Below are 22,478 nucleotides of genomic sequence, written 5' to 3' on the forward strand. Positions count from 1 at the left end.
TGATTAAAATTTCACAAAGAATCCATTGGAAGCATAAAATATGAGTTTCGGAATCATTTGGCATGAGAAACGAGCAGAATAGCTGGCAGAAAAATATATAAAACTAGGATTTGTTCATTCAGTCATATTTTGAGCTGGTGAGCTTGGATTTGGGCAATTTTGGAGGCGATTTTCACCATATGAATTGGGGTAAGTGTTCTCCACTTGGTTTTGGTTATATTTCATGAATCCATCATCGTTTTTTAGATTTGATTGATGATTTCAATGTGAAATTGAGGGAGTTAGGGTTTGAGTTTTGGAGAGTTTTAAGTGCGGATTTGAGGGACCAAGTGGAGTCCGATTTTGATAAATTTTATATGGTTAGACTCGGGAGAGAATGAGATTTATGATTATGCCATTTAGACTGATTCTGAAACGTGCGCCCAGGGGCCGGATTTTGGCCGATGTAAGATTTTTGGCATATTTTGTAGTTTTTATTATGGAATTCAATTCTTTAGCACATGGTGATAGTATTAATTTGATTATGGTTAGATTCAGAGCTTTTGGAGACCGAGTCCAGAAACGAGGGAATCTCGGAGTAGGATTTTATACGGTTGAGGTATGTAACAGTTTTAACTCTGGCTTTGAGGGTATAAACTCGGAGAATTTGATATCGTGTGCCTGTTTGGAGGTGATACCTATGCTAGGTGACGGACGTGTGGGTGTATACCTCGAGGGATGGAGACTTGGTCCGTCTCGTGAGGCATCATGGCCATCATCTGTGTTTACGTAGTTACTTGTTGTTGAACTTATCTGCCTTCATGTTATACATCATGCTTAGGCTTTATTCATGCTCAAATTATGTGTACTCAGTCATAGAAATTATTGTACATGTTTACCTCAGTCTCTATTATTTTGCTGATATATTGTGATACTTGATGTGGGTTGTGTCCCCTTATTGGTGGTGCATTGTGAGGCTGGAGAGGTACATGACTGAGTGAGACCGATGGCCTGGTTGTGAGGATATTAATACCATAATGCCTAAGTTGTCTGCGTAGCATGTGAGTTGACCGTGCGGGTCCAGGAATTGATACCATAGTGCGTGAGTTATCCGCGTAGCACGTGAGTTGACTGTGCGGATCCAGGTATTGATATGATGGCACGTGAGTTGTTCGTGCTTAGTGCTTGGGATTTGGGAGCCCCTCCGGAGTCTGTACACACCCCCAATGAGCGTAGAGTGTTGAGTGTTAAGTGCGAGTGATGAGTGATGGAGTGACACTGCTGTGAGGTTATATTTATTTGTGATGTTGCTGCATTTATCTGTTAAATTTCTTTGTGGAATTTACTGAGTTATGGAATTTACCTGTTTATTTTTGTTTTGTTTTTTATAATTGTGAAAATAAATAATTGGACTGTTTTACTTAGCTCGTCACTACTGCTCATTTCCTTAGTTATTTCTATTACTACTGAGGTGGTTGTACTCATACTACACCCTGCACTTTATGTGCAGATCCAGGTGAGTTAAAGCGCGACGATCGTTGAGTTCAGGCCGGCTATTTGTGGAGATTGCAAGGTAGCTGCTAGTGTCCGCAGGACCTTTGTTACTCCTTTCGTCATTTCTTCTTTTGGATAGTTAGACAGTTTATATATCTTAGTTCATAGTTTTACACGCTCATGGCTTATTGACACCCTGATGTTTGGGACTCATTTCCGTATTTTTCTATATTATATTTAGAGTTGATTTAGTTTATGAAAAATTTAGATGTTGAAATATTTTATTAATTTCTTATAATCGGTTTAGTAGTAATATTTTGGGACGTAGGCTTGCCTTGTAACCTAATAGGCGCCATCACGACCATGGTTAGATTTTGGGTCGTGACAAGTTGGTATCAGAGCCTAGGTTACATAGTCTCATGAGTCATGAGCGGGTTTAGTAGAGTCTTGCGGATTGGTACAGAGACGTCTGTACTTATCTTCGAGAGGCTACAAAACCTTTATAAAAGCTTCACCTTCTTGAATTCTTATCGTGTGGTATTGATTCAGCTTGAAGTGTAACTCTTTGAATTCCTTACACGCATTCGTATGCGCACATGAGCGCTCGGTATCAGTTGTGCAATGATGGCTTGTTCCTTGGATGAGGTGTGAGAGGTGATTTCTATGTGTTGATGTTGGGCCAGTCTGGAGGACTTGAGGCCGGGTTCTGACTGTAGCTTGAACACTGAGGTATCGATTGTGTGAGCATGTGCTTGTGGACTTATATGTTCGATAGTGTCCCTATTAGTGAAAATAGTGGTTGGATAGATACGTGGTGAGTACAATATGACCGCGAGATGAGTTCATATGATTTGAATGTGACGATACGGTATTGCTGAAGGTTTCAACTATTTGAAACTCCGGATATGTTTTTAGACTTGTTTAAGGACGAACGTTTGTTTAAGAAAGGGAGGATGTAACCACCCGGTCAGTCGTTCTGAGAGGTATAGCCCCATTTCCCCCATCTATGCTTATTTATGTGTTGTTCGAAGTAGTTTTGGTAGGTTTGGGTTCGGAGTAGTTTTGGAGTGAAATGATTACTTAGTCTCTTAGTTAGAAAGCTAAGTTCGAAAAGTCAACCGGAAGTTGACTTATGAGTAATCAAATTCGGATTTGGATTATTATGATTCAGTTAGCTTCGTTGGGTGATTTTAGACTTAGGAGTGTGTCCGGAATATAATTTGGAGGCCCGTGGTAGAATTAGGCTTGAATTGGTGAAAGTTGGAAGTTTAGAAGTTCTTACGCTTGAATTCGAGGTTGATTTGTTTTGATGTTGTTTTGAGTGTTTCGGATGTTCGACTAAGTTTGAGTAGTGATATATGACTGGTTGGAATTATTGGTTGAGGTCCCGAGGGCGTCGAGTGAATTTCGGATAGGTTTGGGTTGTGTTGCGCTCGTTTTTATTATGTTTCGACGCCGTTTCTTCAAGTATAAATGATATCATATTGAACAAATGAGCTCCGATTTCTTTTTTGATTGAAGCATTAGATCAGTATTGTAATTACAGACCCGTAGCAAAAAGAGTCGTCGAATTTAGACATCGTATGAGGATTTCATGGTCATTTTACTAAGAATTAGGTTGCTAGATTTTTCAGATTAATTACGAAATTGCCACTGATGGCGTATTTAAAAATCTGCATTATTTGCAAATATTAAAACCTTCATATCTCATTCATTATAAGGTCAAATTGAGTGATTCAAAAGCCTAACTTGACTAGGATTTCACAAGATATCCGTTGGAGGCCTAAAATACGAGTTTTAGAATCATTTGGCATGAGAAACGAGGCAATAACTAGCAAAAAAATGTATAAAACTAAGATTTGTTCATTCGGTCATATGTTGAATTGGTGAGCTCGGATTTGGGCGATTTTCACCATATGGATTGGGTAAGTGTTCTCTACTCGGTTTTGGTTATATTTCATGAATCCATCATCATTTTTGGGATTTGATTAATGATTTCAAAGTGAAATTGAGGGAGTTAGGGTTTGAGTTTTGGAGAGTTTTAAGTGAGGATTTGAGGGACCAAACGGAGTCCGATTTTAATAAATTTTATATGATTAGACTCGGGAGAGAACGAGGTTTATGATTCTGCCATTTTGACTGATTCTGAGATGTGGGCTCGGGGGGCGAATTTTGGCCGATTTTGGATTTTTGGAATATTTTGTAGTTTTTATTGTGGAATTCGATTCTTTAGCATATGGTGATGGTATTAATATGATTATGGTTAGATTTGGAGCTTTTGTAGACCGAGTCGAGAGATAAGGGTATCCCGGAGTAGGATTTTATGCGATTTAGGTATGTAACAGTTTTAACTCTGGCTTTGAAGGTGTAAACCCGGAGAATTTGATATCGTATGACCGTTTGGAGGTGATACCACTACAACAAAATTGGCCTAAGGAAACGCAACGCTTCAAAAATGTTGCCAAAAGTAGCAATAGGAACAATTTTGTAAGGGTGACCTTTGATAAGAGCTTTTGGCAACGGAGTTTGGGCTACACCGGTAAAGTGTGCTCTTTATGTCCAAAGACTACACATTGCAAGTGTTGCTTAGTATTAAAATTTTTGAGAACGCTTATTCTGATATTAAGCAACACTTTACAAGCATTATCCTTGTCCTTGGTACATTAAAAGTAATGCGGTGCAGACGTGGTTTGAATTAAAAATAATTAGCACAAAAATTCCCACTTAAACGATTCCCTCTAAAATTTCTCACTTCCCCTCTAAATTTTTTTATTAAAAGTCTAAGCGATTCCAGTTGCCCCTTTACTCTAAGGTTTGAAACCCACAACCTTCTTCACTTGATTTAAAAAAAAAACTGTCCATTGCACCCAATCTTCGTCAAAAAGGGAAAGAAGAAAATGATTTCACCCAACTGGTGATGCTCTTCAAAAGCAGGAGATCTAATTTACTTTATTTGATTCCTCCTAAGATATGAGTTACATAAGTCAGTTTCTCAAGACAACAAGAAAGGTTCGACATTCAGGTTTTTTCTATTTCTTTTGAGACCATATACAGGATATTCTACTTTCATTCAGTTTCTGGGTTTAATCGAAAATTGTAGTATTTAGATTTGCTTATGAATACAGAATAAATGAATTTCTCAGGGAATTTATGATATTGTCCCTTTCTTATGAATTTGGGAAAAACTTGAGTTAAACAATTTGTAGATCTTTTAATGTCTCAGTTTTTGGATAGATCATTTATGGGTTTAGCATGAGAGGCTTGAAATTATTATATTAGAATTTTTTATACTGCCTTTATCATCTAAATTATTTTACCTACTTTTAAATACCTTTATTCCTGTCAATAAAGAATTTCTTTAAAAAAAAAAGTCAAGTTTGTTTTGCTTGTTCCGGGAAATGAAGGAAAAGTAGAAGATTTCCAAGGGTATTTGAACTTTCAACTTAAATGATAAAGAGCTACGAAACTCACGGATTTAGATATATCAAAGTTTTTTGATGAAACTCAACTTGATTGACTTGAATAAAACTAAAAGCTTTTGTTTTTATTGGAGGATTCAAATATTTTGAGACTACACAAATTGTTTAATTGGATCGGTGACATTTGACTAAATAATTACATGCTTGGATTTAATATAGTGAATCAATAGAAGTGTAATAAGAAATTATACAATTTTAGTTAGAGGAAGAACAATTTGAACAAAGTAGTAGCAGATAATTACTTCTTCCTGAATTATGTATATGTTTGATTTATACTACCCTTGAAGCTCTTTTATGAAATTTAATTTCCTTCTGTCTGAATTGCATGGAAGTTTTAAATATTGTTGAGTTTGTCATTTTCATGTTTTCATGTTATTCTACAATTTCTTGTCTAAAATTATGTATTTGTCTGTAGATTGACATTATCCTTTTTAAATATTATGTTTATTTCTTTTACAAAATTCAGTAAGCAAAGAATACAATTATCATTTTCTATTGTAGCATAGTGACTGCTGATATCATGTCTCATTAAAGCTTAGTAACAAAGTGAAGAAATTATCGGCTTCACCGCTCCCCTAAAAATCAAAAAAAAAAAAATTGGAACTTGTGATTTTCCTCTTTATGTAAAAATTATTCTATATGTGTCTTAAGTAAATTTGTTCTTAATATGGTGAAATTATTTGCCTACTATAATAGTCTATTTCAGCCAACATTTATTTTTCAAAATCATTTGGCGTCCACCAAAACGATACTTGTGTTTGTCGAAGACATGCTCTATGATACTGGAATATAGCTATGCTTGTCAAAGATAATATTTTCTTGCACATAAAAATTGTCCCTGTTTTTTTGGTACTACTACTTTTTGTATATGATAAGAGATCTACGTAATAGTCAACTAACTCACTAGTTCGATACAATTATAGACTTAAACACTCTTTTATGTCTAACTATTATTCTTGCCTTTTGTAGTATTGAGCTTAGGGGAGCCAGTACTAGACGTTGTTATCTTGTGTATAGCTCCACTCCTTTTGAAACTTCTACAAGAATGGATAATCCAAGAATTTCTTGTCTTTTGTCAAACTTTGCAGTGGTTTACCGACAAGAAGATGCGATTCAACTTACAGGTCTCCTTTCTGAAAATATATATTGATTGAAATCCAAAGCCAGGCTTGCTCTAATATAACTGTTTATTAGTGTTGTAGCTAAAAATATTCTCATATTGTGAGAGAAAATAAAAAAATTACACGTACTAAAATATTTTCTTTTCTCTGTTTCGCCACAAATAAAGAAATGTATTTAATAATATTTCTAACTAAAGATTTCACAATACTCTTTTTTTTATAGGTTTGTTATGCCAATGAAGAATTGTGACCTTGACATCAAAGGGGTTTACTTTTCGCAAGTATTACTCAAACTGAAGGAACAATAGAATTAGTCAAGGTCCTTATAATATATAACTTCATCATATCTCATTTAGATGTGTTAGCTACCCTATCCTTCTACGATGATTCAAGTAACGCAGAGGCTGTTAGAGACCAAATGTTTTCAAATTCCTTTGGATCTAACTCATAGTCCAATTCTTGGAAAGGTACTTTTTTATTCATTTATTATTTATACATGCTAAAGTAAGATATTAGTACTATTGTTGGGATGGTGAATTCTCTTTTATGCATTAGTATCACCATTTTCATAGGGATTTCCATTGGTGCTACCGCTAGTACATAGAGCTAGAGGGTTCTGTTTTTGAGTCACCATCAAAATAGAAACGTAGTCTAGCTTCTGATCTGATTGAATATTTTCACGTATTGCATTTTTGTGATGTTATGTTACCACGAATGCAACATTTTGGCAAGTGCACCTGGTGTGTGAATTGAATTTAAGTAACATATTGTTCCTTTGTTGTATTGAATATGAGTTCTAATGATAATCTCCATTATTATTCATAATGTATGAAAATTACATGTGAAATCTTCTCCCTATAGTTTGCACTCTATTGGTTTCTATTTAATATTTGATTTTTTTTCAATGTGTAGGAAAATTCTTGTGATGCTATTAAACGTGGTGGCCAAAGTCAATTTGATCCATTTGAAGTTAATGATGAAGACTTTTGGACAATACATTTGATTTTGTAAAGTTCATATTTAGCACACTACTTGAAGCAATTTGCTTTATTGGTTGATTGTAGTATATGAAATGTATTCCTTTTTCGAAGTAAATTGCATGTATGTGTTTAAACAATCTCTTTTTTTATTGATTAATGAAGTACTTGAGATCTTTATACTTAAGTAATGACCTCAAATATATGATAAAATATGTATTTATTAATAAATACAATTATAGGATATATACAAAAAATATAATTTTTTTAAAAGCTTAGTAACAAAGACCACGCTTTAGAAGTGCAACTAATTTAGGAGCCACACTTGAAAAGCGTGACCTATGAGGTAAAAAGGACCCCGCTTTAGAAGTGTAGCCTTAGGACATGAAAAGTGTGGCCATAGGCAAGTTTAACCTTTACCTTATGAAAAACGTAGCCTTAAAGCAAAGGTTACGCTTGTTTGGCCACCCTTTGAAAAGTGTTGTCGTAGGTCGAAAAGTGTGGTCTTTGATCAAAAGCCACACTTTTTGTTAGTTTAGACCACCCTTTTCGGGTGTGGTTAAAAGCCTAATTTGTTGTAGTATACCCACGCTAGGTGACGGGCGTGTAAGTATATACCTCGAGGGATGGAGACTTGGTCCATCCCGTGAGGCCTCAGGGCCATCATCTGTGTTTACGTAGTTACTTGTTGTTGAACTTGTCTGCCTTGATTTAGAGATCATGCTTAGACTTTATTCATGCTCAAATTATTTGTACTCAGTCATATAAATTATTGTACATGTTTACCTCAGTCTATATTATTTTGCTGATATGTTGTGATACTTGATGTGGGTTGTGTCCCCTTATTGGTGGTGTATTGTGAGGCTGGAGAGGTACATGACTGAGTGAGGCCGAGGGCCTAGTTGTGATGATATTAATACCATGGCGTGTGAGTTGTCCACATACCACGTGAGTTGACCGTGCGGGTCCAGGTATTGATACCATAGCGCGTGAGTTGTCCGTGTAGAGCATGAGTTGACCGTGCGGATCCAGGTTTTGATATGATGGCACGTGAGTTGTCCGTTCTTAGCTCTTGGGCTTTGGGAGCCCCTCTGGAGTCTGTACACACTCCCAGTAAGCGTAGAGTGTTGAGTGTGTTGAGTGCTGAGTGCGAGTAATGAGTGATGAAGTGACACTGCTATGAGGTTATATTTATTTGTGATGTTGCTACATTTATCTGTTAAATTTCTTTGTGGCATTTACTGAGTTATGGAATTTACCTGTTTATTTTTTTTTAAATTGCGAAAAATTGGACTGTTTTACTTAGCTCGTCGCTACTGCTCAGTTCCTTAGTTATTTCTGTTACGACTGAGGTGGTTGTACTCATACTACACCCTGCATTTTATGTGCAGATCTAGGTGAGTTAGAGCGTGGCGATCGTTGATTTCAGGCCGACTATCTGTGGAGATTACAAGGTAGCTACCAGCATCTGCAGGACCTTGTTACTCCTCTTGTTATTTCTTCTTTTGGACAGTTAGATAGTTTATATATCTTAGTTTATAGTTTTAGACGCTCATGACTTAGTGACACGCTGATGTTTGGGACTCGTTTCCGTATTTTTCTATATTATATTTAGAGTTGATTTAGTTTATGAAAAAAATTAAATGTTGAAATATTTTATTAATTTCTTATAATCGGTTTAGTAGTAATATTTTGGGAAGTAGGCTTGCCTTGTAATACGACAGGTGTCATCACAACCACAGTTAGATTTTGGGTCGTGACATCAACCCTCCAACCAAAGGCGTATCTAGGATTTGAAGATTATGAGTTTCTATCGTAATTTCAAATTAATAAACAATAATAATTGGGTTCATATTAAGATATTTATAGATATTTGGTGGACTTTTTAATAAAAATACAATCTTTATGCAAAAGTTACTGAATTCCCAGGAATCCTTGTACAATGCTCTAGACCTGCCACTGCCTCAAGTTCTCAGCCCGGTAAATCTCCCCCTCCCAAACCAACCCCCGCCTTGGCACACCGCCCACTCCTCCCTTGTCCCCCTTCCTCTGCCCCAGTCCTACCCCCTCTCCTCCCCTTGCCCTCATTCATTTGGTTTTCCATAGTTCTTGCCTAGATTATATATTTTTCAAAAAATATTTTCTGCTAGCTAATCAAATACTAAAAAAAAGGGTAAGAAAATCACTTATTTTTTAAGAAAATATTTTTTTATGAAAAATATTTTCCTTCATGCTAAACACACCCTAAATTAAGATATTGTTTTTGTTAGCAGAAACGTAAAATAAAGAACACAAGATTTAACGTGGTTCGGATCAAAATAATCCTACGTCCACCAGAGAACAGTTGCCTTTTTAATATTAACAAAGGAAGGGGAGAGTTCCCAATTACACTTGAGAGAATTTCTCTCTTAACTCTCTACTCACTACAATGTGTTGTATTATTTTTGGGATGATTTCTACAAATGAAGGAGTGCATCTATTTATAGAGGTAAAGACCTCCTCTTGATGTCATTGGTGACATCAAACTACCTCCTCTTGATGTCATGGGTGACATCAAAGGAGGAAGCTTCCTCCTAGCATCCACACCAACTCTTTCCACCAACTCTTCCAATTGGCATGCCATTGTTGACTAAACATAAACCAACACCTTCAGTTTTCTATCAATAAGTTGATAAACTAGAATTACAAAGAGCAACCAAAAAGAAAATGTGAATGTTTCTTCGCAAAATCACATGACCCTACCCAAGCACTGTATCGGCACCGAATGAACTAAGTCACATAACTCCTAGTTATCGTATTCACTATGTAGGCGAAATATTCTTAAGGACAACATATTTACACGCAACGAGCTAATAAATTTCTTTTGTCCATGTTATTTTTCTAACAAATTCAACCATTTAGATATAAATTTTATTATCCACTATAATGGTGGGAGGGCAAGGGAGAGAAATGGAAGGGATTCTGATGGTGATGGTAGGAAAAATGAGAGAGAAAAATAGTAAGGGACAAAAAACAAAAATTGAGAATGAAAAGAAATATTAATAAAGAAAAGTAAGGGCAGGTGTAACGATTTGGCCGGTTGTTTTGTGAATTAACACTCCGATACCCTATTAACTTCTTCATCCGTGTCTTTTTCTGCTATTGTAATTTGCCGGGATGGTTCATCTGGAGTTTTAGAGTGTTTTGAGATATTTAGTCCCTAAATGAGTGTTTAAGTCTTAGAATTTGGACTGTAGTCGGAGCAGTATGAAGATCGCTCCAAAATGGAAATTTGTCGATTCCGTTAGCTCCATTGGGTGATTTCGGGCTTAGGGGCGTGTACGGATTGTGTTTTGGAGGTCCGTAGCTTATTTAGGCTTGAAATGGCGAAAGTTAAATTTTTAGAGTTTCAGGCCGATAGTGAAAGTTTTGATATCAGGGTTGGAATAAAATTCCGAAAGTTGGAATAGGTCCGTAGTGGTGAATGTGACTTGTGTGCAAAAATTGTGGTCAATCAGACATGGTTTGGTTGGTTTCGGCATCAGTGTTAGAATTTTGGAATTTCAAATTCATTTAGTTTGAATTGGAGGGTGATTTGTGGCTTTAGCGTTACTTGACGTGATTTGAGGGCTCGACTAAGTTCGTATGGTATTTTAGGATTGGTTGGTATGTATGGTTGAGGTCCGGGGGTCCTTGGGTGAGTTTCGGATGCTAAATGGATTAGATTTGGACTTAGGCATTTTCTAAAGTTTGTTGAATCTGATATAATCGTACCTGCGGATATGGGACCGCATGTGCGGTGCCGCAGAAGAGAAAATGGATCAAGGTAGAAGGAACCTCAGGTACACCTGGCTACGGCGGGACCGCAGATACGACCTAGTGACTACAGATGTGGTACCAGCCCGGGTAAGTGACTTTCGCACCTGCGATGCTTTTTTCGCAGGTGCGGGACCGTAGATGCGGCCCCATGGGCGCAAATGCGGAAATCACTGGGCAGAATAGATAATTTCGTGGGTTTGAAATTTCATAACACCAAATTCAATTTTTAACTCGGGAGAAGGTATTTTGTGAGGTTTTTGAAGAGAAAGTCAATGGGTAACGATTCCTAACCCTATTTCATTTATATTTCAACAATCTATAGTAATTTTCTCCATCTAATTAAGGAATTTGAGTGGGAAAAAATGGAATTTGGGGAAAACGTTCCCCAATCGAATTTTTAGGTTTTTATCGGAGTTTAAGCATCGAAATTGAATAATTTTTGGACGAGTGATCTTATGAGCTGGGTGTTCATAATTTGTGATTTTTACCCGATTCCAAGACATGGGCTCGGGGAGAATTTTTGGGCGTTTTCCTATTTTCTTGACTTAGCCTTGAATTCATTAGCTAAATTAATTGCTTATAGCTTTATTTACGTTATGTAATTGATTTGATTAGATTTGAGCCACTTGGCGTTGGATACTCGCGGCAAAAGCATGATTTTGGATTGATTTTAAGCTTGGTTCGCGGTAAATGGCTTTCCTAACCTTGTGTAGGGGAAATCCGCTTAGGATTTGGTACTATTGTTATATGAATGTCATGTACGTGAGGTGACGAGTGCGTACACGTGCTAATTATTGAAAAACCCCATTTTCATTAAGTAAATATCTATGCTATCCTTTAATTGAGCAATACCAGTACATGTAGCCTCTTGTTTAGCTTAGGAAAACATGTTTATGTGCTTTAACTATCTTATCTGCTTTAACTACTTACCTGGATTCTGTGCAACATGTTTAGTGTAAGAATTACCTGTCTTCCTTTCTATGAACTTGATTAGAACGCTAGATTTTTCCTAGCTATTATTGTTGTGTATATTGACTAAGTTGTGTATTTATTTTGCGACTACAGAATGGTATTCCAGGAGTTCCCCTTGTATGTTTGTGTTTGGGACTACGGGACGGTATCCCGAGAGACCCCCCTGTACTGGATATTTACTTTAGGACTACGAAATGGTGTTCTGGGAGATTCCTCTGCATATTTACGATTTGGACTACGGGATGGTATCTTGGGAGATCCTCTGTACATTTATGTTTGGGACTACGGGGTGGTATCCCGGGAGATCCCCTATTGTTATATCTATGTACTGAGTTATATACTTCCTATGATTTTATTTTCATTGATTGTTGGCATTTTTACCTCTACTGCGATATTTCATACTGTTTTACCTTATTATATGTATAAACTAGTAGGCCCCTGACCTGATCTCGTAACTACTCGACCGAGGTTAGGTTTGGCACTTACTGGGTACCGTTGTGGTGTACTCATGCCCTTTCCTGCACATAGTTTTCATGTGCAAATCCAAGTACTTCTTCTCAGCCATACTTCCAATGAGGCGAGATCTTAGAGACTTCGAGGTAAATTTGCCGCGTCCGCAGACCTAGAAGTCCCTCTCTATTCCTCCTTTAGTTATAGATTTCCTATATTTTCCTCGTATTTAGATTTTCCGGAGTTAGAAACAATATGTATTTCTGTAGCTTGTGATTCATGAGATTTCGGGTTTTGGGAGTGCTTATGTTCAGTTCGAGAGTGTTTTATTGTATGTCGAGCGGCATTTTAAACTTCTTTATTATATATACTTGTTAAATTGTTAGTTTTTGTATCTTTGTTTCATTCCATTAGTTGTTAGGCTTACCTAGTTATAGAGACTAGGCACTGTCATGATAGCTCACGGAGGGAGAACTTGGGTCATGACAAGTTGGTATTAGAGCACTACATTCATAGGAGTCATGAATCACAAGCCATTTTATTAGAGTCTCGCGAATCGGTACAGAGACGTCAGTACTTATCTTTGAGAGGCTATGGAACCATTAGGAAAATTCCACTTCATTTGATTCCTTGTTGTTCGAGATTATTGACTTCAAAATTCTAAACTTCTATCTTCTATTCTCTTACATATGGTGAGGACACATGCTACCGAAGATGACTAGGCACCTGCATCCCCTACTAGAGACGCCAGAAGCCGGGGCCGGGGTAGAGGCCGAGGACGCACACGTGGTGCAGCCAGAGCACCCACACGAGCTGCTACAGAGGAGCCACCGGCATCTCCAGCTGGATCCCAGGCGCCTGATACGCCTACTACTACTACTACTACTACTACTACTACTACTACTACTACTACTACTACTACTACTACTACTACTACTACTACTACTACTACTACTACTACTACTACTACTACTACTAATACTACTACTACTACTATTACTCCAGCTCTCTAGGAGACCCTAGCACGTTCATGAGTATGTACATCACTCTAGCTCAGGTACGATTGATTCCCCTTGCTGCAACCACATCTCAGGATAGGGGAGGAGCATAGACTCCTCCCACACCCAGAGCAGCTGGTTTAGGTTGATCAGATTCTAGAGGTTATACCGGTACCGCCTGTAGCCCCAGCTCAGCCCGAGGGTAGGGCAACATTTTTAGAGGAAAAGCAGCGAAGGCTTGAGATATACAAGAAGTACGACCCTCCTACATTTAATGGTCTAGCATCAGAGGATGCTCAGGCATTTCTGAAGGAGTGCCACTGTATCCTCCGCACTATGGGTATAGCAGAGTCTAGTAGAGTTTCCTTCACTGTCTTCCAGCTTCAAAGGGCAGCCTATCAGTGGTGGCATACTTTTGAGTTGGACAGTCCGGCTAAGGCAACTTCCCTTACATGGACCCAGTTTTCGGATATGTTTTTGAGGGAGTATCTCCCTTAGAGCCTCAAGGATACATGGCGCGTGGAGTTTGAGCATTTGCGCCAGGGTACTATGACTATTTCTATATATGTTGTTCGTTTCAGTAACTTGTCTAGACATGCATCGACCTTGGTTTCTACAGTTCGTGAGAGAGTTTGCCGGTTTATTAAAGTGCTAATTCCCAGCATTAGGTCTAGCATGGACTGGGAGTTAGATATGGATATATTATCGGTAGGTGGTGAGTATTGTTGGGAGAGTAGAGTGCATGCTTGCTTGGGATACGGAGGAGAGAGAGGCCAAGAGATCTCGAGAGTTGGGCCACTATTTTGGTGCCCGTGCCCCAATTGCAGTTCGTCATGGTAGGGGTTATGTGAGTCGCCCCATTCATTCAACTCTTCCAGCAGCCATTGGTATTCCTGCTCTTCCTAGACCTCAGGAGCCTTATTATGCACCTCCAGTATCTAGAGTGCCTCTTGCACGGGGTGCTTTTAGTGGTCAGTCCAGCAGACCTGGCCGAGCCAGTCACTGCCACCACGCCATCCCAGAGCTTGTTTTGAGTGTGGCGACACTCGCCATATGGTGAGGGATTGCCCCAGACTTAGGAGGGGTGCACCTCCACAAAATTCTCAGCCACAGCGTGCTCTACAGAGTTCCCAGGCTATGATTACAGCACCAGTTGTTACCCCACCTACTCAGCCAACTAGATGTCGGGGAGGTAGAGGTCACCCTAGAGGGAGGCAAGGCTAGATACTATGCCCTTACTTCCCGTACAGAGGTTGTTGCCTTCGATTCTGTCATCACAGGTATTGTTCCGGTTAGTCATAGAGATGGATTGGTTCTATTCGATCCAGGCTCCATTTATTCTTATGTGTCCTCTTATTTCGCCCCCCCATTTGGGTATATCTCAGGATTCTTTGAGTTCCCCTGTTTATGTTTCTACTCATGTAGGAGATTCTCTTGTTTTGGACCGCGTTTATCAGTCGTGTTTAATTGATCTTAGTGGTTTTGAGACCAAAGTCGATTTATTATTGCTCAGTATGGTAGATTTTGATGTTATCTCGGGCATGGACTGATTGTCGCCCCATTATGCTATTCTTGATTGTCATGCCAAAACCATAACGCTCGCTATGCTAGGTGTACCTTGATTAGAGTGGAGGAGTACTTTAGATTACACTCCCAGCAGAGTTATTTCATTTCTTAAAGCTTAGTGAATGGTTGAGAAGGGGTGTGACGCATATCTAACTTATGTGAGAGATGTCAGTATTGATACCCCTACAATTGAGTCAGTCCCAGTAGTGAGGGATTTTTTAGATGTGTTTCCAGCTAATCTTCCAGGCATGCCGCCCGACAGAGATATTGATTTTGGTATTGATTTGTTGTCGGGCACTTAGCCCATCTCTATTTCTCCTTATCGTATGGCTCCTCCTGAGTTGAAGGAGTTGAAGGAACTGTTACAAGAATTGCTTGATAAGGGCTTTATTCAGCCTAGTGTGTTACCTTGGGGTGCTCTTGTCTTGTTTGTGAAGAAAAGGTATGGTTCTATGCGTATGTGCATTGATTATTACCAGTTGAACAAAGTTACAGTGAAGAACTGGTATCCTTTGCCTCGTATTGATGACTTGTTTGATTAGTTATAGGGTGCTCGAGTGTTTTCTAAGATTGACTTGTGTTCAAGTTATCATTAGTTGAAGATTCGAGAGCCAGATATCCGACGACTGCTTTTAGGACTCAGTATGGTCATTACGAGTTCCTTGTTATGTCATTTGGGCTGACCAATGCCCCAACAGCATTTATGCATTTGATGCATAGTGTATTCATATCTTGGCTCGTTTGTCGTTGTCTTTATTGATGACATTCTAGTGTACTCCCGGAGTCGGGAAGATCGTGAGCAGTACCTGAGGACAATGCTTTAGACCTTGAGAGAAAAGAAATTATATGCGAAGTTCTCAAAATCTGAGTTCGGGTTGGATTTAGTGACCTTCTTGGGTCACCTAGTATCTAGTGAAGGGATCAAGGTGGATATGAAGAAAGTGGAAGCAGTGCAGAGTTGGCCCAGACCATCCTCAACTACAGATATTTGTAGTTTTCTCGGTTTGGCGGGTTATTATCGTCGGTTTGTTGAGGGATTCTCATCTATTTCAGCACCTATGACCAGGCTGACCCAGAAGGGTGCTCTGTTCAAGTGGACGGAAGAGTGTGAGGAGAGCTTTCAAAAGATCAAGGTAGCTTTGACTAGAGCCCTAGTATTGATATTGCCTACAGGTTCGGGGTCTTGTACTATCTATTGGGATGCCTCGATGATTGGCCTTGGAGTGGTATTAATGTAGGACGGAAGGGTGATTGCCTACGCGTTCAGGCATCTGAAGGTGCATGAGAAGAATTATCATGTCCATAATCTCGAGTTAGCTGCTATTGTTCATGACTTGAAGATCTGCCGTCATTATTTGTACGGTGTTCCTTGTGATATCTATACTAATCACCGGAGTTTGCAGCATTTGTTCAAGCAGGACCTTAATTTGCGTCAGAGGAGGTGGTTAGAGCTACTTAAGGATTATGATATCACTATTTTGTACCACCAGGGAATGCTAATGTAGTGACCGATGCTTTAAGTCATCAGGCAGAGAGTTTGGGGAGTTTGGCTTATCTACCCGCAGCAGAGAGACCCATGGCGAGGGATGTTCAGGCCTTAGCAAGCCAATTTGTGAGATTGGATATTTCAGAGCCTAGTAGGGTCCTAGCTTGTGTGGTTTCTCGTTTTTCCTTGTTTGATTGTATCAAAGAGCGTCAGTTTGATGACCCTTATTTGCTTGTCCTCAAGGACAAGTTCTTCATGATGATGCTAGAGATGTGACTATTGGTGATGACGGGGTATTGAAGATGCAGGGTCAGATATGTGTGCCCAATATTGATTGGCTTCCGGAGTTGATTCTAGAGGAGGCCCACAGTTTGCGGTATTCCATCCATTCAGGTGCCACAAAGATGTATCAGGATTTGAGGCAGCACTATTAGTGGAGGAGGATGAAGAAAGATATAGTTGGGTTTGTAACTCGATGCCTCAATTGTCAGCATGTGAAATATGAGCATCAGAGACCGGGTGATTTTCTTCAGTAGATAGAAATTTCGGAGTGGAAGTAGGAGCGGATAACCATGGATTTTATAGTTGGAATCCCACGGACTTGGAGGAAGTTCGATGTCATTGTGGATCAGGTTACCAAGTCCGCGCACTTCATTCCTGTATGTACTACCTATTCTTCAGAGCGGTTGGCTGAGATTTATATTCGGGAGATTGTTCGCCTGCATGGTATTCCAGTTTTCATTATGTCTGATAGAGGTACTCAGTTTACATCACAGTTCTGGAGAGTCGTACAGCATGAGTTGGGCACTCGGGTGGAGTTGAGCACAATATTTCATCCCCAGATGGACGGACAGTTCGAGCGCACTATTCAAATTCTTGAGGATATGCTTTGTGCGTATGTGATGGAGTTTGAAGGTTCTTAGGATCAGTTCTTGCCACTTGAGGAGTTTTCCTACAGCAACAGTTATCAGTCCAGTATTTAGATGGCCCCGTATGATGCTCTGTATGGTAGGCGGCATAGATCCCCGGTAGGTTGGTTCGAGCCGGGATAGGCTAGTTTACTGGGCACAGACTTGGTTCAGGATACTTTGGAGAAGGTTAAGGTGATTCAGGATAGACTTCGTACAGCCCAGTCCAGACAAAAGAGTTATGTGGACTGGAAGGTTTGCGATGTTTCCTTTATGGTTAGAGAGTGGGTATTGCTTCGGGTTTTGCCTATGAAGGGCGTTATGAGATTTGAAAAGAAGGGCAAGTTGAGCCCAAGGTTTATTGGCCCCTTTGAGGTGTTGGAGCGTGTTAGAGAGGTTGCTTCAAGGTTTATTGGCCCCTTTGAGGTGTTGCAGCGTGTTGGGGAGGTTTTTTATGAGCTTGCCTTACCTCCTAGTTTGGCAGGAGTTCATTCGATTTTTCATGTTTCGATGCTTCGAAGATATCACGTCGATCCGTCTCACATGTTGGATTTAAGTTCAGTCTAATTGGACAAGGATCTATCTTATGTTGAGGAGTCAGTGGCTATATTGGACAGGCAGGTTCAAAAGCTGAGGTCAAAGATTGTTGCATTAGTAAAGGTTCAGTGACGGGGTCAGCTAGTCGAGGAGGTGACTTGGGAGACCGAGCAGGATATGCGCAACTGTTATCCTCATCTTTTAACCACTTCAGGTATGTCTTTATGCTCGTTCGAGGACAAACGAATATTTTAAGAGGGGGAGGATGTAACGCCTAGCCGGTCGTTTTGAGAATTAACGCCTCGATTCCCTATTAATTGCTTTCCCCGTGTCTTTTTATGATACTGTAATTTCGGGATAGTTCATCTGGAGTTTCATAGTGTTTTGTGACACTTAGTCCCTAAATGAGAGTTTATCTCTTAAAATTTAGACAATAGTCGGAGCAGTATGAAGACGGCTCTGTAATGAATTTCGTCAATTCTGTTAGCTCCGTTGGGTGATTTTGGGCTTAGAGGCGTGTCCGGATTGTGCTTTGGAGGTCCGTAGCTTATTTGGGCTTGAAATGGCGAAAGTTGAATTTTTCAAGTTTCGGGCCGATAGTGGAACTTTTTATGTCGGGTTCAAAATCCGATTTCGGAAGTTAGAATAGGTTCGTAGTGGTGAATATGACTTGTGTGCAAAATTTGAGATCAATCAGACGTGGTTTGGTTGGTTTCGGCATCGGTTGTAGAATTTTATAATTTCAAGATCATTTAGTTTGGATTGGAGGGTGATTTGTGGTTTTGGCTTTGTTTGACGTGATTTGAGGGATCGACTAACTCCGTATGTTGTTTTATGTTTGGTTGGTATGTTTGGTTGAGGTCTCGGGGGCCTCAGATAAGTTTTGGATGCTTAACAGATTTAATTTGGACTTAGGCATTTTTTGAAGTTTGTTGAACCTGATATAATTGCACCTGCGGATGTGGGACCACAGGTGCCGCAGAAGTGGGTGGGTAGCCACAGAAGCGGAAATGGATCAAGGAAGCAAGAATCATAGGTGCGGCTGGGAGATTGTAGATGCGGGACCGTAGATGCGGCCTAGTGACCGTAGATGCGGCCCCAGCCTGGGTAAGTGACTTTTGTGCCTGTGATGCTTTTTCTGCAGGTGCGGGACTGCAGATGCAGCCCCATGGGCGCAAATACGAAAATTTTTGGTCAGAAAAGATGATTTCGAGGGTTTGAAATTTCATAACACTAAATTCGATTTTTAGCTCGGGAGAAGGAGATTTTGTGAGGATTTTGAAGAGGAAGTCAGTGGGTAACGATTCCTAACCCTATTTCGTTTATATAAAAAATAGGAATTTGGGGGAAAAGTTTCCTAATCGAATTTTTGGTTTTTTATCAGGTTTTAAGCGTCGAAATTGAATAATTTTTGGATGAGTGATATCGTGAGTGAATGGGTGTTCATAATTTGTGATTTTTATCCGATTTCGAGGCGTGGGCCGGGGAAGGATGTTTTGGCGTTTTCCGATTTTCTTTCCTTAGTCTTGAATTCATTAGCTAAATTAGTTGCTTGTAGCTTTAATTACGTTATGTAATTGATTTGATTAGATTTGGGCCACTCAGAGTTGGATACTCGTGGAAAGAGCGTGATTTTAGATTGATTTGGAGCTTGGTTCGAGGTAAGTGGCTTGCCTAACCTTATATGGGGGAACCCTCATTAGGATCGTGTACGTGAGGTGACGAGTGCGTACACGTGCTAATTGTTAAAAAACCTCATTTTCATTCAGTAAATATCTATGTTATCCTTTAATTGAGCAATACCAGTATATGTAGCCTCCTGTTTAGCTTAGGAAGGCATGTTTACGTTCTTTAACTATCTTATCTGCTTTAACTGCTTACATGGATTCTGTGTAGCATACTTCGAGTAAGAATTACTTGTCTTTCTTTCTACGAACTTGATTAGAACTGTAGATTTTTCCTAGCTAGTATTGTTGTGTATATTGACTGAGTTGTGTATTTATTTTGGGACTATGGATCGGTATTATGGGAGATCCCTCGGTATGTTTATATTTGGGACTATGGGACGGTATCTTGGGAGATCCCCCTATACTGAATATTTACTTTGGGACTACGGAACGGTATTTCGGGAGATTCCCCTGTACATTTACGATTTGGACTACGGGCCGGTATTCTGGGAGATCCTCTGTACATTTACATTGAGACTACGGGACGGTATCCCGGAAGATCCCCTGTTGTTATCTCTGTGTATTGAGTTATATTGTTCCTGTGATTTTATTTTCATTTATTGTTAGCATTTTTAACACTACTGCGATATTTCCTACTGTTTTACCTTATTATATGTATAAACTAGCAGGGGCCTGACCTGATCTCGTTACTACTCGACCGAGGTTTGGTTTGGAACTTACTGGGTACCGCTGTGGTGTACTCATTCCCTTTCCTGCACATGTTTGTCGTGTGCAAATTCAGGTACTTCTTCTCAGCCATACTTTTAGTGAGGTAAGGCAATCTTAGAGACTTCGAGGTATATCTGTTGCGTCGCAGACCTAGAAGTCCCTCTCTATTCCTCCTTCAGTTATAGACTTCCTATATTTTCCTCGTTGTTAGATTTTCTGGAGTTAGAAATACTATGTTCTGTAGCTTGTGATTCATGAGATTCTGGGTTTTGGGAGTGCTTATATTCAGTTCGAGAGTGTTTTATTGTATATGCCGCTAACCGAGCGGCATTTTAAACTTCTTTATTATATTTACCTGTTAAATTATTAGTTTCCGTATCTTTATTTTATTCCGCAAGTTATTAGGCTTAGCTAGTCGTACAGACTAGGTGCCGTCACGACAGTTCATGGAGGGAGAACTTGGGTCATGAGAGCAGATTATTTAATTACATGGCATTTTTATTGAGGGAGTCCTTCGCCATAGTGGAAAGCCGTTAGAGTTCGGGGGTATATTTGTCTACTTTCTTAACGATAGGGACGTATTTGCATCGATAGTAAAACTGGGAATAAACGTGGACAACTTGCTAAATTAAAGGGATAAATTTGACTTTCTTCCCAAAAGAAATTGTGAGTGTTGCTTCCCAAAATCACATGAACCCATCCAAGCACTCTATCAGCACCGAATGAACTATAACTCATATAACTCCTAGTTATCTTATTCACTATGTAGGCAAAATATTCTTAATGATAATGTATTCACACCTCGAGCTATATTCTATTGTACATATTATTTTTCTAATAAATTCAACTCTTCATATATAAAATTCCTTCAACATGGCCGGACTCGAAAATTTCATAATATCTTACATATACTAATCATTGAAAATACATCCATAGAATGGCAAATACGCAACCTTATTTATTTCACATGCTAGCTAGCTAGTACTAGCCAGTATTGCCAAATAGACCATAACACAACACAATAAATAAATAAATAAATATATATATATATATATATATCTTCTATTTCTTGAGAAGATGACCCTCTACATCTTTGGTCATATCAAGGACTACGCCCATGAAAGCGAGGGGCTCAGGGGTATCTTCAGTTTTCTTCTCGTACACAAATGTCCATGTTATCCACTGGTCTTCAATGGATGTGACTATAGTGAAGGAATTATACAATTCTAATAAATCTCCTTCAATTACTTTCCAAGTGACTGATTTCTTTTGAGGATCGGTGGCTTCAATTGTATGCTTGATAAACTTTTCTCTTCCATCTATAATCATTAACATCTGAAATTAATGTTCAACTGTCCAATTTTTCATAAAAAGATATAAATATTCACAAAATAATATGTTCATATTTCTTCCTTTGTTTTTAATTTTCATTTTCTTCAAAAAATTATTAACGGACTTATCTTTAAGAATCTCACAAGAAAAATTGACATTTTGGAGAATCTGGGAATTAGTAGGGAAGACTATATATAAATTTGATTACATAGATATTTGGTTTTTCTAAGATATATTTGGTTGGTGATATTAAAGACTGCTAATAATATTAACAATTCATAAACTAGTTTAATTTGATGAAACTTTTGAGTGATAAAGATTAATAATAACGTCTAAGTGTTTACTGGAGCAAGCAAAATAAAATTAACAATTAATATAGTTTTAACTAAGAAAATAACTTCCACCTACAAGTGAAAGAATTTCTCAAAATATTTCTGTAGAGAGAGGGGGGAGGGGGATGTGTATTACCTTCGTTATATTTTGTGCTAACAACCGAACCAACCTTTCCGATTTCACCTTCATGAATCTCAAAAACATTGATCTTATTAGGGCTTATATTGGGTATATGATGAGTATTAACGTGAAAAATATCATGAACGGAGTGTCCTTCACACTTTACCTCCATTGAAGCAATCAACTTGCCTTTGATGCCCATATTTTCTTCTCCTCGGATTAGTAATAAGTTGTGAAAATTAAGTGGTGAGAAAATGTTCAGGACTTGTAGTCTTTATATAGATTTCAGTTAACTTTGAAAAGCTAGCTAGTAATACAAACCTTTATCCACCACATATTTATATCATGTATTTAAAAAAGCAATATTTTTATCAGACAAGTGGACAAGTTTTAGTTACATGTGTTGCATGTATTTTCTATTACAAGAGACAACAAAAATTCAATGTAATCTCATAAAGTGAGAATTGGGTAGGATAAGATGTACGCAGAACTTAGCCATACATTGTGAAGATAGAGAGGTTATTTCGATAGA

The 22,478-nt window shown here is 38.7% G+C and overlaps 1 protein-coding gene and 1 long non-coding RNA gene across 4 annotated transcripts; one reads left to right on the forward strand and one right to left on the reverse strand.

Moving 5' to 3' along the window:
• Positions 1-4,040: 4,040 nt before the first annotated feature.
• Positions 4,041-7,176, forward strand: LOC107830236 (uncharacterized). Of its 2 annotated transcripts, none has more exons than XR_012705208.1 (4): positions 4,041-4,495; positions 5,922-6,076; positions 6,297-6,540; positions 6,986-7,176. It is a non-coding gene; the product is annotated as an uncharacterized LOC107830236 (long non-coding RNA). The 2 variants fall into 2 exon arrangements; XR_001658098.2 differs by having other exon boundaries at positions 4,042-4,482; positions 6,986-7,174.
• Positions 7,177-20,990: 13,814 nt separating this feature from the next.
• On the reverse strand, positions 20,991-22,253 carry LOC107830234 (kirola). Of its 2 annotated transcripts, XM_016657736.2 has the most exons (3): positions 22,113-22,253; positions 21,962-22,009; positions 20,991-21,496 (listed from the first exon to the last, which is right to left on the reverse strand). In XM_016657736.2, exons 1-3 carry the CDS (start codon positions 22,146-22,148, stop codon positions 21,224-21,226), a joined length of 357 nt encoding a protein of 118 aa, XP_016513222.1. In that variant the 5' UTR covers positions 22,149-22,253; the 3' UTR covers positions 20,991-21,223. The 2 variants fall into 2 exon arrangements, with proteins under 2 accessions (XP_016513222.1, XP_016513221.1); XM_016657735.2 differs by having other exon boundaries at positions 20,991-21,480; positions 21,962-22,206.
• Between the last annotated feature and the right edge of the window lie 225 nt (positions 22,254-22,478).

Source organism: Nicotiana tabacum, chromosome 22 (genome assembly GCF_000715075.1).
Source record: "Nicotiana tabacum cultivar K326 chromosome 22, ASM71507v2, whole genome shotgun sequence".
Classification (NCBI taxonomy): Eukaryota; Viridiplantae; Streptophyta; class Magnoliopsida; order Solanales; family Solanaceae; genus Nicotiana; species Nicotiana tabacum.